Raw genomic sequence first — 12983 nt, forward strand, 5'->3', positions numbered from 1 at the left:
CCCAATCGCGTTTATGTGCAATCCAATTTGCCAATTTCACGTTTCAGGTATCGATTTAAAGAATTGGTGGGATTGCAAGCATGACGTACCGGAGGGCGTTTCTGTCGGCGATCGGTACGCAATCGTACCCCGTTTGGGATCGAGCCGTTTGGAACGTGGATCGTGACTACTTTGGCGAATCCTGTGACTATGGATTGAACCATGCACACCATTGATTTCTATTCAACGAATCTCCAACGAACATAAGCCTCTTGTTCTTCGATTTCTCCACCAACAATTTCCCTATAAACCTTCATTTCATTTCCCCCAAAACACACAATTAAAATCATCAAGAATTCAACAATTAATTCGATTTTAAAAAGTGGAAGAACAAAGTATGCTTACTTTGGCAAATTACAGTCTTTAGGCTGCCACCTCCACTTCTGATACATAGAATCTTTTCTCCCATTTTTCATACACGTAACCTGTTCTGTGAGAAATTCACACTCGTCTTCTTTATACAAAGGGTGTGTTGAATCGTCAAAAACCCATTTCCCATCGAAATAGCTGGACTGTTGCTCATTCTGAAGTGGGTTTTCATGGGGATTGAGTTTCTGAAACTGGAGTGTAGAAGAAGCCAAAAACCAGATTCGTGTTCTGTGGGTTTGAAAGGAGACGTTGAATGAAATGTGAAATAGCTGGACTTTGCATAAGCTGACTCATTGCAATGGGATCAGGGGTAAAACCTAACATTCGTTCTAGATGTTTCCTTAATTAGATATCGCTTCACCTCGAGGTCCTCATCTTCCTGCTTTGATTTGGGAGACATGTATTCAACAAAAGCTGACGAAGAATTAGTCAAATGGGAAGGAGGAAGAGCGGATATCCTTAGACGACGGCTTAGGGTTTGCAGATGGTGGTGTGGGGGTCGTCGGTTGCTTTACAGAGAGATATGAAGTCGAGACGAAAAGACGAGATTGACCCATCTGGTAATAAACGGACTCGGGAAGCTGAACAAAACGACCCGAGATTGACCCATCTAGTAACAACGCTATTGATGCCATTCCTTCCATTTTCGACTGTTCATCCTCCACTTCCTCTACTGCTACTTCTTCACCATCTTCTATTTTTCTGTATTTAGACTTGAGAGTATAATTAGGGCTTTTTCTAACAATTTCAACATCGAGTGGGAGATATGGTGGTTCCAGTAGGTAGAAGTAAGGGAAGAAGTAGGCAGCAGTCAATGTCGGGAGGGGGAAGGAAGGAGCGTCCATAATTTGGGCAAGAGGGAAAGGAGAAAAAAAAGGAAGGCGGGATTTTTAATTTTTCAGAATTTCATTTCCCCCTACTGTTAAAGGATGGAACGCACGTTCCATTAAAAATTATAAAGCGACATCCTTAGACGACGTGCATTTTATTATAGGTGCCCTCCGTGTTTTTTTTTGTTAGACACTAATTTAAGGGCACACAATAATGCGTGTCCTCTATTGTTAAATTTTTTGAAGAGATGACACTTTTTTAAAGTCACTCTCTTTTGCGTAACATAAATCAACGAGTGTCGTGGTTTGCGCGTCGTAAAAGGGTCTTTTTCTTGTAGTGCTGATCAGAATTTTAAGATGTTTTGAGCTGTCATCGGGGCTCAAAATAAATATGTCAAAAAGCAGATTATTCGGGTTTGGCGTGCAGGATTGTGAGCTGGATATGGTAGCCCAAAGTTTCAATTGTTTGACAGGTTCGCTCCCCTTTACCTACTTAGGTCTACCTGCCGGTGCTTCGATGACTAAAGTATCCCTTTGGAAGCCTATCATTGATAAATTTCAAGCGAAATTGTCTAGATGGAAAGCCTCTACCTTGTCTTTTGGGGGTAGATTGACCTTATGCAAGGCAGTTCTAAGCAGCCTTGGATCTTTTTATTTCTCTATATATAGGGCACCTATAAAGGTGATCAAAAGCCTCAAAAGAATTTGAATGAGGTTTTTCTGGGGAGGTTGTCTGGAATCAAAGAAAATGGCCTGGATTGCTTGGGATAAGATCTTGGCAGCTAAAGAAAAAGGGGGTCTTGGCGTTGGCAGCTTAAAGGCGCAAAATTTGGCTCTCCTGGGGAAATGGTGGTGGCGTTTTAGAAAACAGCCTGACAGCATATGGGCTTTGGTGATTAAAGCCATTCACGGACCTGACGGTGGTATTTCTCGTCCTACGACTACAAAAAGGAGAAGTGGTTGTTGGGGATCAATTGTATGCCTGCCAGCAACATTAGGAAAAGATCAGGTGCCATTCTTGAACCACTTTCAGCATGAGTTAAACATTGACGGATCGTCTAAATGGATTTGGTCACTTGATCCGTCGGGGGAATATACTGTTTCTTCAATGCGGAACTATTTTGACAACCTGGTTCTCCCCCAAAGTATTGACAATTGGATGTGGAATCCATTGGTGCCTGATAAACTAAATATCCTAGCCTGGCGAGTCTGTTAAGGAAAACTCCCATGTATGGATAACCTCTTTAATCTTGGAATCAGCTCATCGAATTTGTGTAAAATATGTCATGAAGTCCCTGAAACGGAGGACCACATTTTTGTGGAATGCCCGGTCTCAAAAGATGTTTGGCTGCAGGTATGTAGCTGGTGGCGGTTGCTGGATCCCTCCCCTGCCTCCTGCTGGGAGCTGTTAAAAAGTGAGCATATGATAGGTGCTGATCAAAGGCTAAAGATGTTCCATGAAGCTATAATTCTAGTTTTCTTGTGGGTTATTTGGAGATTCAGGAATAAGAAGGCCCATGCTCTAAATCAAATCTTTGTATCAAAAACGGCGCTGACATACGAGGTACAAGCTCATTCATATTTTTGGATCAATGCTCGGAATCGAAAAGGCAATAATCTAAAGTGGGCTGAATGGTGTTGCGATCCTATCCTGAAATGCCTTGGTCGGCATTAGTTTTATCATTTTTTGTTTGTGTTTTTGTGTTCTTGCTTCCTTTTTAGCTCTAAACATTATGTACCTCCTAGCCTCTGGCTATTCTTTCTATTTATAAATTTGCATTGCCGTTCAAAAAAAAAAGTTCATTGGAGAAGAAAAAAGTATTTTTAATTACTTATTTTCGTTTTACTTTTAATATTACAATCAAAAATTAATTATGTGTGGATTTTTTTTTCTTTCAGTTTTCTCGTGGAAATTACAAATTTGGTCTAGGGAGCTTGTTTTTTGTTTGTCCAAAAAGTATATTATATTTGATTATTGGTAACGACTCCTTGCTTAATTATAAACTTGGTAGTCAGCCTTAAATATTGATTTTGAAATAAGCTATTTATGTGAAATTGTACGAATATAAATATGATTTTAACTAAACATGGCAAAACATAACACGATACGAAAACCCGACACAAATCCGATACGAAATTAGCAGGTTAGGGTCAGAGATTTTGACACGTTTATGTAAACGAGTTAACACGACACGACACGATAATTAAACGAGTAGGGTTAAGGTCAAAACTTTCAACTCGAAGATGACTCGAATATGACCCGTTTAATTATATATTATTTATTATAAATTTCATATTTTTGTAAATATATTATATGTTATAAATTTGCAGTGGGTCAAACTCAATAACTAAAACAAGAATTAGAAGTAATATTCAAAATTTCAAAGTTACTTAATTTTAGTCATCCTCGCCACCTATCCTTTTTGCTCTCCAATTTTAATTCTTTTAATTTTTCCTTCTAAACTTACTATAAATTTTATCATTTCATCTCATAACTCCGGTGTTTAACTTTTTCCTTTTTTGCCTCCACAACTCCTACTTTCCAACTTTTGAAATATTTCAACTCGACATAACACAACATATTTACAATTTCTAAACATTAACCCGAAACCCGACACGAAAATAAACGGGTTGACACGGTACGATATTAAACGGGTCATGTTACGGTCAATCCCTTTCAACCCGTTTAACGTCTTGACACGACACGAACCTGACACGACACATTTGTCAGGTCTAATTTTAAATGCGAGTTAAAAGATTATTGAAAAAGACAAGTAATGAAATTGGACGAATATAATATGATTTTAAGTTTTTAACGGTCTTTTTTTGTTGATAGAAAGTGTACGAATACATATATGATTTTAACAATTTTGTTTTCGTTTTAAAAACTAGGTAGTCGATGGTAAAGACATATAATCATCTGAAATCTTCCATTTCCCTGTTTCGGAGGAGTAGATTTGAACCTTAACCACATCGTCAGGCTTAGGAAAGTAAAAGCAAACAACCTTTAGAGCCATAAAAAGGATGGTTTCACGAACAGCCATGCCTCCGAGAATTGATGGGATGACTGCAAATTGCTTGGTGGTAGGATTAAATACATAATATTTACGCACACGTTCATCCCCTTCATTGCTACGACAAAGCAGCAATCCGTTACAAGATTGCACGATTCTAATACCATGAGGATCAGGATAGAAGTCGAGATCACGAAAAGGATGAGTACTTCGGTTCTCATCATCAAATGGAATATACAAACTGCGACCAAAAAAGCCAAAAAAGCCAGGAGAGAAGGAAGCATTTTTATACAGTAGGGTGAAAGGTCGTTGACTCAAAAGGGAACGCCAGTGTTTGGATACAGATTTGAATCGAAGAACAGAGGTTACCGGCAATCGGAGAAGGATTTCAATTAAAAGATCGTCGTTGGAACCGATCAGAGCTCCAGACTCCGTGGCCAGATGATTTAAACACAACGTCATCGGCTTTTGAAGACAATGACAAATCAGATTTTCCATCTTCATGTCCTATGATCTACGAATTACAATCTCTTAGACTCTTATTATGTGCTCTGAATTCTGATTTTTGAGGAGAGAGTTAAAAATTGTTGCTAAATAAGTTTCTTTCTTTAAAGGCTAAAATATTAAAAGGTTGTAGTTAATTTTTAGTATTGATAGATTGTTGTTATTTTTAAGTTTGCTTCATTTTTCAAATGTTGAAAACTTTAATGATTGAAAGATTTTTGAAAGCTAAATTAGTATTGAAAGATTGCTGCAATTTTTTTAGTTTGAGGGGTTAAACCCTTGAACTCGGTACATTAGTCTAAATGAGATACGTTTTGCTCTTTGTAGAGGGCATCATTGTATTAGTTGATCAAAAGTTATTTCAAAGGATCAATAATTAGCCTTCTATTTATTTGATATACTATGTAACTTACTAGATTTTTCTCTCTTTCGTGGGAACAGGATCATCAATGAGTAAGAGTGCGAACAGCTGAACAGGGCCCACAAGCTCATTGATGAGTTAATGGCTAGTAATATGGAGGATTTAGATGGAAACGAGTGATTTATCCTTTTTAAAAGAGCGTATGAAATTCAAAGCTGTTGATATAAACGAATTACAACTTCCAAGAGACCAAGACATCCATGAAATTCCTAGAGTTGACTTTATTTATCCAGTCAAGAATGTAGTAGAAGACTCTCGGAGCATATTGACCGATGATTTGCCAGATGTTATGAAAGGGAGAACACTTGCGACACAAAAAAAAAAGATTATTTCCCAACAACCTCCCATCACAATCTCTAGGTGGTTCCCCCACACCACCCATGATGTTGATTCACCTCCCGCAACTTGTACTAAAATCATTAGTATAGATAGACTGTAGGGTAAGTCATGCCATTGTCAACAAGGACATGGAGTTGCTGGTTTTTAAATCTTTTTGCAATCAATAGTTTCAACTTCTGGAAAAAGAATCAACTAAATTGCAAAAATGGTCCTTTTTGTATTTTATTTGGGGTTTTAGTGACTTTTTTGGCTTCGTGGTCCTTATGTTTTCTTGTGATTTTGGTCCCTCAAAAAACTGAAAAGACTAAAATGTCCTTTTTGATATATTTTTTATATTTTTTCTAATTAATTTAAAGGAAAAAGAAAATAAATAACTAATTTGGGCTCACCTCTCTCTCTCTCTCTCTCTCTCTCTCTCTCTCTCTCTCTCTCTCCCCCCCCCCCCCCCCCCCAAAGTCATCCAAAGTTCATATTCTCCATCTAGTTAATCCAATTGCAACCCTAAAACATTAAATATGTTCATAAATTGAAAATGATAAATGCCTAGATCATCCCTGTAATTGGAAAACCAGTCAATATCTACCAACCTTTACTTTAGCCATAACCTCCATTGACCATCTTCATCCACCACTGCATCGCATCTACTCTGCCTCACATCCCCAACTATGCAGATCGATCTACCTTTGTGTGTACAAACCTAAGCCCCTAACTCTGCCATATCAATGTAGGTTTGACTTCACTGCTTCAAGACGATGGACTGAAAGGAAAAAAAAGGAACGGATGAAGGGGAAAGAAAGAAGGAGACGGTGAGGTGGGCCTCAAGAACCTTAGTCGTCGATTGATTTTACAAGCATGTCAGCTTAATCTGCGTTTGATAAATGTGCACCCCTACATCGCTAAACACTTCTGCACCACATCACCGTCTCCATCATCTACAATCCAAATTGAAACAGAGAAACCATGGGTTCGTGTTATGAAATCATTTGAATCCACTGTAATCGTTGTTGTAGAAGACGATGAACAGTACTCGATTTTGATTTCTAGATTTTTGGATTTGGAGGGTAAGAAGAAGTTCATCAGAGCCAAACAACACCACCGAAGCAAGGAAAGAATGAGTGAGACCACAAATTCACGCAAGGATTTTGATACATTGGAGCATGACCATAAAAAACTGGAAGAAATTAGACCTATTTGGGGCTGCAACCAGGGGGTTTGGTTGGAGAAGATGAATTGGGGGGGGGGGGGGGGGTTGCTTCACCGTCGCCAGAAAGTTGCATCTAGATCTAAGGTCCCTGCCAGATTTTTGCCAGCCACTTTCTTTTCCTTGACCCATGATTTCTTTCCCTCTATATCGATAGATCGATTTATCACTCAGTCTCTTTTCCTTCTACCGCCAAATCATCGTCAGATCTTCAGTCAACATCGGATGAAGACGATCTTGAGTTTTACTTTCTTTGATGCGTGTATGAGGGATAAGAGAGAGAGAGAGAGAGAGGATAGTGAGAGTGAGAGAGATAGAGATAGTGTGACATCCCCAAAATCTCAACCAGAAAAGACCGATTTTCATTTATGCTTTTAAAATAATTTCAAAGTAAATCCTTTTGATTTGAAAGAGTTGCGGAATTTGTTCCCAAAAACAAAACGTGATAAAACAATGTTTACCAAAGCATTTCATAAAAGAAATGTATTTTCATTATATAATCAAAACTCGGGATGTCATGTTCCGATACAGACCATAAAGCATAAATGATAACATTACTAGTCATTCAACAAATATATACATATACAGACTTGTAAACAAAACAACTTGATGGTTCGTCCATCTTATGCCCTTGCGCCACTTCCTGTAATACAAATAAAACTGAGTGGGTCAGGCTTGGGAGCCTGGTGAGCATATAGGGTTTTCAACCCACAATAAATAATTAAATTAATTTTTCATCAAATAATATTCCACGTAACAGATGAGGCACACACACATAACACGTATTTCATAGAAGACAAATCAGATCCATGAGATAGAAGAGAGTGAATATACATTCACACATATAACAACAAAGTATACACATAACACGTATTTTATATATAATACTTCATAATTATGCGTTAGAAGAAAGTAACCACACACTCACTTGATCAGAATATGACCGGACAACACTACGACTTATAGAAGTAGTATTCTTCGGTAGATCTGGAAGATCTCCACAAAAATCGAACTTCTCGCGGGTAGAGCTTCGGCTCGGGAATCTTACTTCTCGGGATCTTCAGGACCTCGGGACTTGCTTCGGGGCTCGGGAATGATACCGGGGCTTCGGGGTACTTTTGGCACGAAAAACGATGCAAAACGGGAGAGAGAAGAGAGAAAAAGAGCAAATGAGCCGGCTGCCCTCGCATCCTATTTATAGGAGGCTGGAGCCTCGGAGTACGCTGGGCGTACAGCAGTACGCGGGGCATACGCGTCTGAATCGTCATGGCATGCGTCATCCGAAGAACTCGAGTGCCAGGAACGTCACGCTTCGCTATACGCTGGGCGTACTTCGGATGAGTCCGATGACTCCCCTTCGGATAATACCGGATTTTATAATTAATTTTAAATATTAATTATTTAATAAACTTTGGAAATTCATATCTTCTTCATACGAACTCCGTTTTCGACGTTCTTTATATCCACGCATAGGTGAGACTACGCTCTATAACTTTCGTTTAGACTCCGTCGGCTAATTTTGACTTTATTTTTATTAATTATTTTTAATAGGCTGGGACAGAAAAACTTCGTTATAAATTCATAACTTCTTCGTTTGACGTTCGTTCTCGCCTAACTTTTCATCGCTTCGATACCAACAACGAGATCTTCTCTTCTCGTTTAGATTGATTCGACTAAAAACCGCTCAATCTCAAAGCGAGTATTTCGGGTTGCATACCGCTAAGTCGAAACTTCAGAAAATCATAACTTCCTCATACGAAGTCAGATTTGGGCGTTCTTTATATATTCGGAAACCTCGTTTCAACTACTACAACATTATCCAAAGATATCAAGTTTATTTTACACTTAAATTTTGACGCTCATTTTATTCTTAATTAATCAAATCATATAATTAAGCAGTTAAGCACAAAACACATAATACTCAAATAATATACTTCTATTATTTCAAAACGGGTTACAAAGGTTAACCTAGACTATTACATCAACGAAAATGTCTAGCCTGGAAACGCGGGCGTTACAATTCTCTCCCCTTAGGATGATTCCGTCCCCAGAATCACGCATCAACAAACAAATGTGGATAGCGACTCAACATGTCACTCTCCGTTTCCCAGGTGAGATTTGGCCCATTCGAATGCTTCCAACGAACAAGCACTAATTCGACCATCTTGCGTCAAAGCTTCTTAGTCTTTCGGTCAACAATTGCCTCTAGTTCTTCAATTAACCTCTTGTTTTCATCAATTCTCAATTCAGAAATTGGAATTATATCGGGAACTTCTCCCGTGAAAGTCCTCAAATAACACACATGAAAAGTGTTGTGAATTCCATTCAGTTCCTCTGGTAGTTCAAGCTTGTAAGCTTGGTTCCCAATCCTCTGAAGAACTTTAAACGGTCCAATAAACCTTGGACTCAACTTTCCCCTTTTACCAAATCTTATAAGTCCTTTCCACAGCGAGACTTTAAGCAAAACCGAATCTCCAACTTCGAAGGTCATTGGCCTTCGCTTCTTGTCAGCATAGCTCTTTTGACGATCTTGAGCTGCTAACATTCTTTCTCTAATTATTTTCAATTTTTCAGCGGTTTGATGGACCATCTCGGGACCCATAAACTGCTTTTCTCCAGCCTCAAGCCAACAAGACGGCGTACGACACTTATGTCCGTACAAAGCTTGATAAGGTGCCATCTTTATGCTCGAGTGGAAACTATTATTGTAGGAAAATTCTACCAAAGGTAAATGTTCATCCCAATTACCTAGGAATTCCAGGGTACATGCTCTCAGCATATCTTCAAGTGTTTGTATTGTTCTTTCACTCTGACCATCAGTCTGCGGATGGTAAGCTGTACTTAAACACAACTTGGTACCCATTTCCTCTTGTAGACTTTTCCAAAACCTTGAGGTGAAATGGCTATCACGATCCGATACAATCGTTAACGGAACACCGTGAAGCCTCACAATTTCCTTTATATAAGAATTCGCAAGCTTATCCATAGACCATTTCTCCTTGGCTGCTATGAAATGCGCACTCTTAGTGAATCGATCAACGACCACCCAAATCATGTCGTGACCATTCTTTGTTAGCGGTAGTTTAGTGACAAAATCCATAGCAATGTCTTCCCATTTACCTATAGGCACATGTAAAGGCTCTAAACTCCCAAATGGTTTCTGATGTTGTGTCTTGAATCTTGCACAAGTCACACACTCGGCCACATACTTTGCAACATCAAGCTTCATCGTCAGCCATCAGTAGTAGGGTTTTAGGTCCCTATACATTTTAGTGCTACCCGGATGAATTGAGTACATGGTCTTGTGAGCTTCTTCCATCAGAAGATCTCTAATTCCTCCGGACTTAGGTACCCAAATCCGATCTTGGAACACCTTCAGTCCGTGACTGTTTATACCGAACACCAACGTTTTTCCCAAACGTTCCTCCTTTCGGTCATTCTTCTCAGAAGCTTCCTCTTGAGCTTTCTTTATACATCCCACAATTGTTGAGACAACTTCAATTCTCAACACTCTTGGCCTCTTCCTTTCAAGATTGACTTTCCGACTGAGAGCATCAACAACAACATTAGCTTTACCAAGGTGGTAAAGTATCTCACAATCGTAGTCCTTGAGTAACTCTAGCCAGCGTCGTTGCCTCATATTTAACTCTTTCTGATTGAAGAGATATTGGAGACTCTTATGACCAGTGAAAAGTTTACACTTCGTGCCATAGAGGTAATGCCTCCATATTTTCAGAGCGAAAACTACCGCTGCCAACTCCAAATCATGAGTCGGGTAATTCTTTTCATGCTCCTTCAGCCGTCGAGACGCATATGCTATCACCTTTTCTCTTTGGGTCAAAACACAACCCAATCCAACCCCAGACGCATCGCTATAAACAGCGAAGTCTTCAACTCCATCGGGTAAAGAAAGTATCGGTGCCTCGCATAGCTTCTTCTTTAGCTTCTCGAATGCTTCTTTATGCTTATCACTCCAAGCATAAGTAGCTCCTTTGTGGGTCAAAGCTGTTAATGGAGTAGCAATCGAAAAAAAGCCTTGGATAAACCTTCGGTAATATCCGGCTAATCCTAAAAAGCTTCGGATCTCCGTGGGACTTTTCGGTTGTTCCCACTTCATTACAGCTTCAATCTTTGCTGGATCAACCATTATTCCTTCTTGGTTGACCACGTGACCCAAGAATTGGACTTCACGAATCCAAAAATCACACTTAGAGAACTTTGCATACAACTTCTCCTTCTTCAAGACTTCTAACACTTCTCGCAAGTGACTGCCATGCTCCTCTTGGCTTTTCGAATAAATCAGAATGTCGTCTATGAACACTATCACAGATTTATCAAGGAACAGATTACAAACCCTATTCATCAAATCCATGAATGCTGTCGGAGCATTGGTCAGTCCAAACGACATAACCAAGAACTCGTAGTGTCCATATCTAGTTCTGAATGCAGTCTTCTCGATATCTTGCTCTCTTACTTTTAGCTGATGATATCCTGACCTTAGATCGATCTTCGAGAAATAGCTCGAACCTTGCAACTGATCAAACATGTCATAAATCCTTGGCAACGGATATCTATTCTTTATTGTTGCCTTGTTCAACTCTCTGTAATCAATGCACATTCTCATACTTCCATCTTTCTTCTTTACAAATAACACCGGAGCTCCCCAGGGTGATGAACTAGGTCTAATGAAACCTTTGTCCAATAACTCCTGAAGTTGCATCATTAGCTCCTTCATCTCCGTCGGTGCTAATCGATAAGGTGCTTTTGCTATTGGCGTGGTTCCTGGTAACAAGTCAATACGAAATTCCACTTGTCGATCAGGCGGTAATCCAGGAAGATCTTCGGGAAATACTTCCGGATAATCACACACCACTGGAATACTCTGCATCACCTTCTTTTCCTTCTTAGCATCGATCACGAATGCTAAATATGATGTACATCCCTTGGTCAAACACTTCCTGGCTTTCATTAGGGAAATGATTCCATAATTTACTCGCCGTTTGTCCCCGTACACCATAAATGAATCTTTCCCAGGCGGGTTTACTTTAACTATCTTCTTCTTGCATAAAATTTCGGCATCATTGGCGCTAAGCCAATCCATTCCCAGAACGATGTCGAAACCATTAAGTTCGATAGGCAATAATTCCTTGTGAAACTTATTCCCATTAAGGTCGATTAAGATGTTTTTCATACGATGGCTAACAGGTACAAACTTGCCACTAGCAACTTCGACTAATAAAGCATCATCTAGTCTATCAACAGGCAATGCTAGTTTTCTACCAAACTCATGCGAAATAAAGGAGTAGTTGGCTCCAGAATCAAACAAAATTTGAGCAGGTAATTCGTTTACGAGAAAGGTACCTGAAGCGACATCATTTTCATCTTTCGCATCTTCGAGTGTCATCTGGAAGGCTCTCGCCTTCGGCTTTGGTGGAATGTGGGGCTTAGCTGCCTCCTTCTTCTTCGGACAGTCTTTCAAAATGTGCCCCTCTTCATTGCAACCAAAACACATCCTTTTGTTGTTCGGACACTCATTGGCAAAATGCCCAATTTTTCCGCACTTGAAGCAGGTTACATCCTCACTACATTTCCCAAAGTGCTTCTTCTTACATGTAACACCGTAAATTTCAAACAAAATTTTCATTTCAAAATATAGTATTTTCATTCAAAACAAGGCATAAACATTTCAAGTGTCATGTCAAAATACAAATCATCTAAATCCCAAGATCACAAAACATCTTCCAGTGTGTACAGATCACGCCGGCGCCTTCCCACGGTCCTCACTAGTACCTGAAACACATACATAACAACTGTAAGCATAAATGCTTAGTGAGGTTCCCCAAAATACAACTTACGCATTTACGCCTTTCCAGGCCCTGACCTTCCGGTCCATGTGTATCAGGGGACTTCCGTCCCTGCTGGGTAAACCTTCCGGTCCTACCCATGCCAATCATACGGTTCATATTACACGCCTTCCCGCCCATAACACAATGCCTTCCGGCCCACATAACATACATAGCACATATAAAATTTAACTATCACATATAGCACATATATCACATATCATATCCGACCTTCCGGTCACACAGTCAAACCCTTCCGGGTACAGTATAGTGAGAAGACTCACCTCGTGAATGTCGAAAGCTAACAAATCCCGAAGTCACTCGTACTCGACCCGCCGAGCTACAATCCCCCTATAACATCATACATCTTTTATTAACACTTTTATCTTCTAAGTTTGACTATCCCTAAGAAGTCAAACATAG

General features: G+C 39.5%; 1 protein-coding gene across 1 annotated transcript; it reads right to left on the reverse strand.

The window, feature by feature from the left end:
* Window positions 1-4126: 4126 nt before the first annotated feature.
* LOC145075798 (F-box protein At5g07610-like) lies at window positions 4127-4756 on the reverse strand. The gene has a single exon (XM_079021910.1). The coding sequence runs from the start codon at window positions 4754-4756 to the stop codon at window positions 4127-4129; it is 630 nt and encodes a 209-aa protein (XP_078878036.1).
* Between the last annotated feature and the right edge of the window lie 8227 nt (window positions 4757-12983).

Source organism: Lactuca serriola, chromosome 9 (assembly GCF_051521515.1).
Source record: "Lactuca serriola cultivar US96UC23 chromosome 9, Lser_US96UC23_V15, whole genome shotgun sequence".
In the NCBI taxonomy this organism is placed as follows: Eukaryota; Viridiplantae; Streptophyta; class Magnoliopsida; order Asterales; family Asteraceae; genus Lactuca; species Lactuca serriola.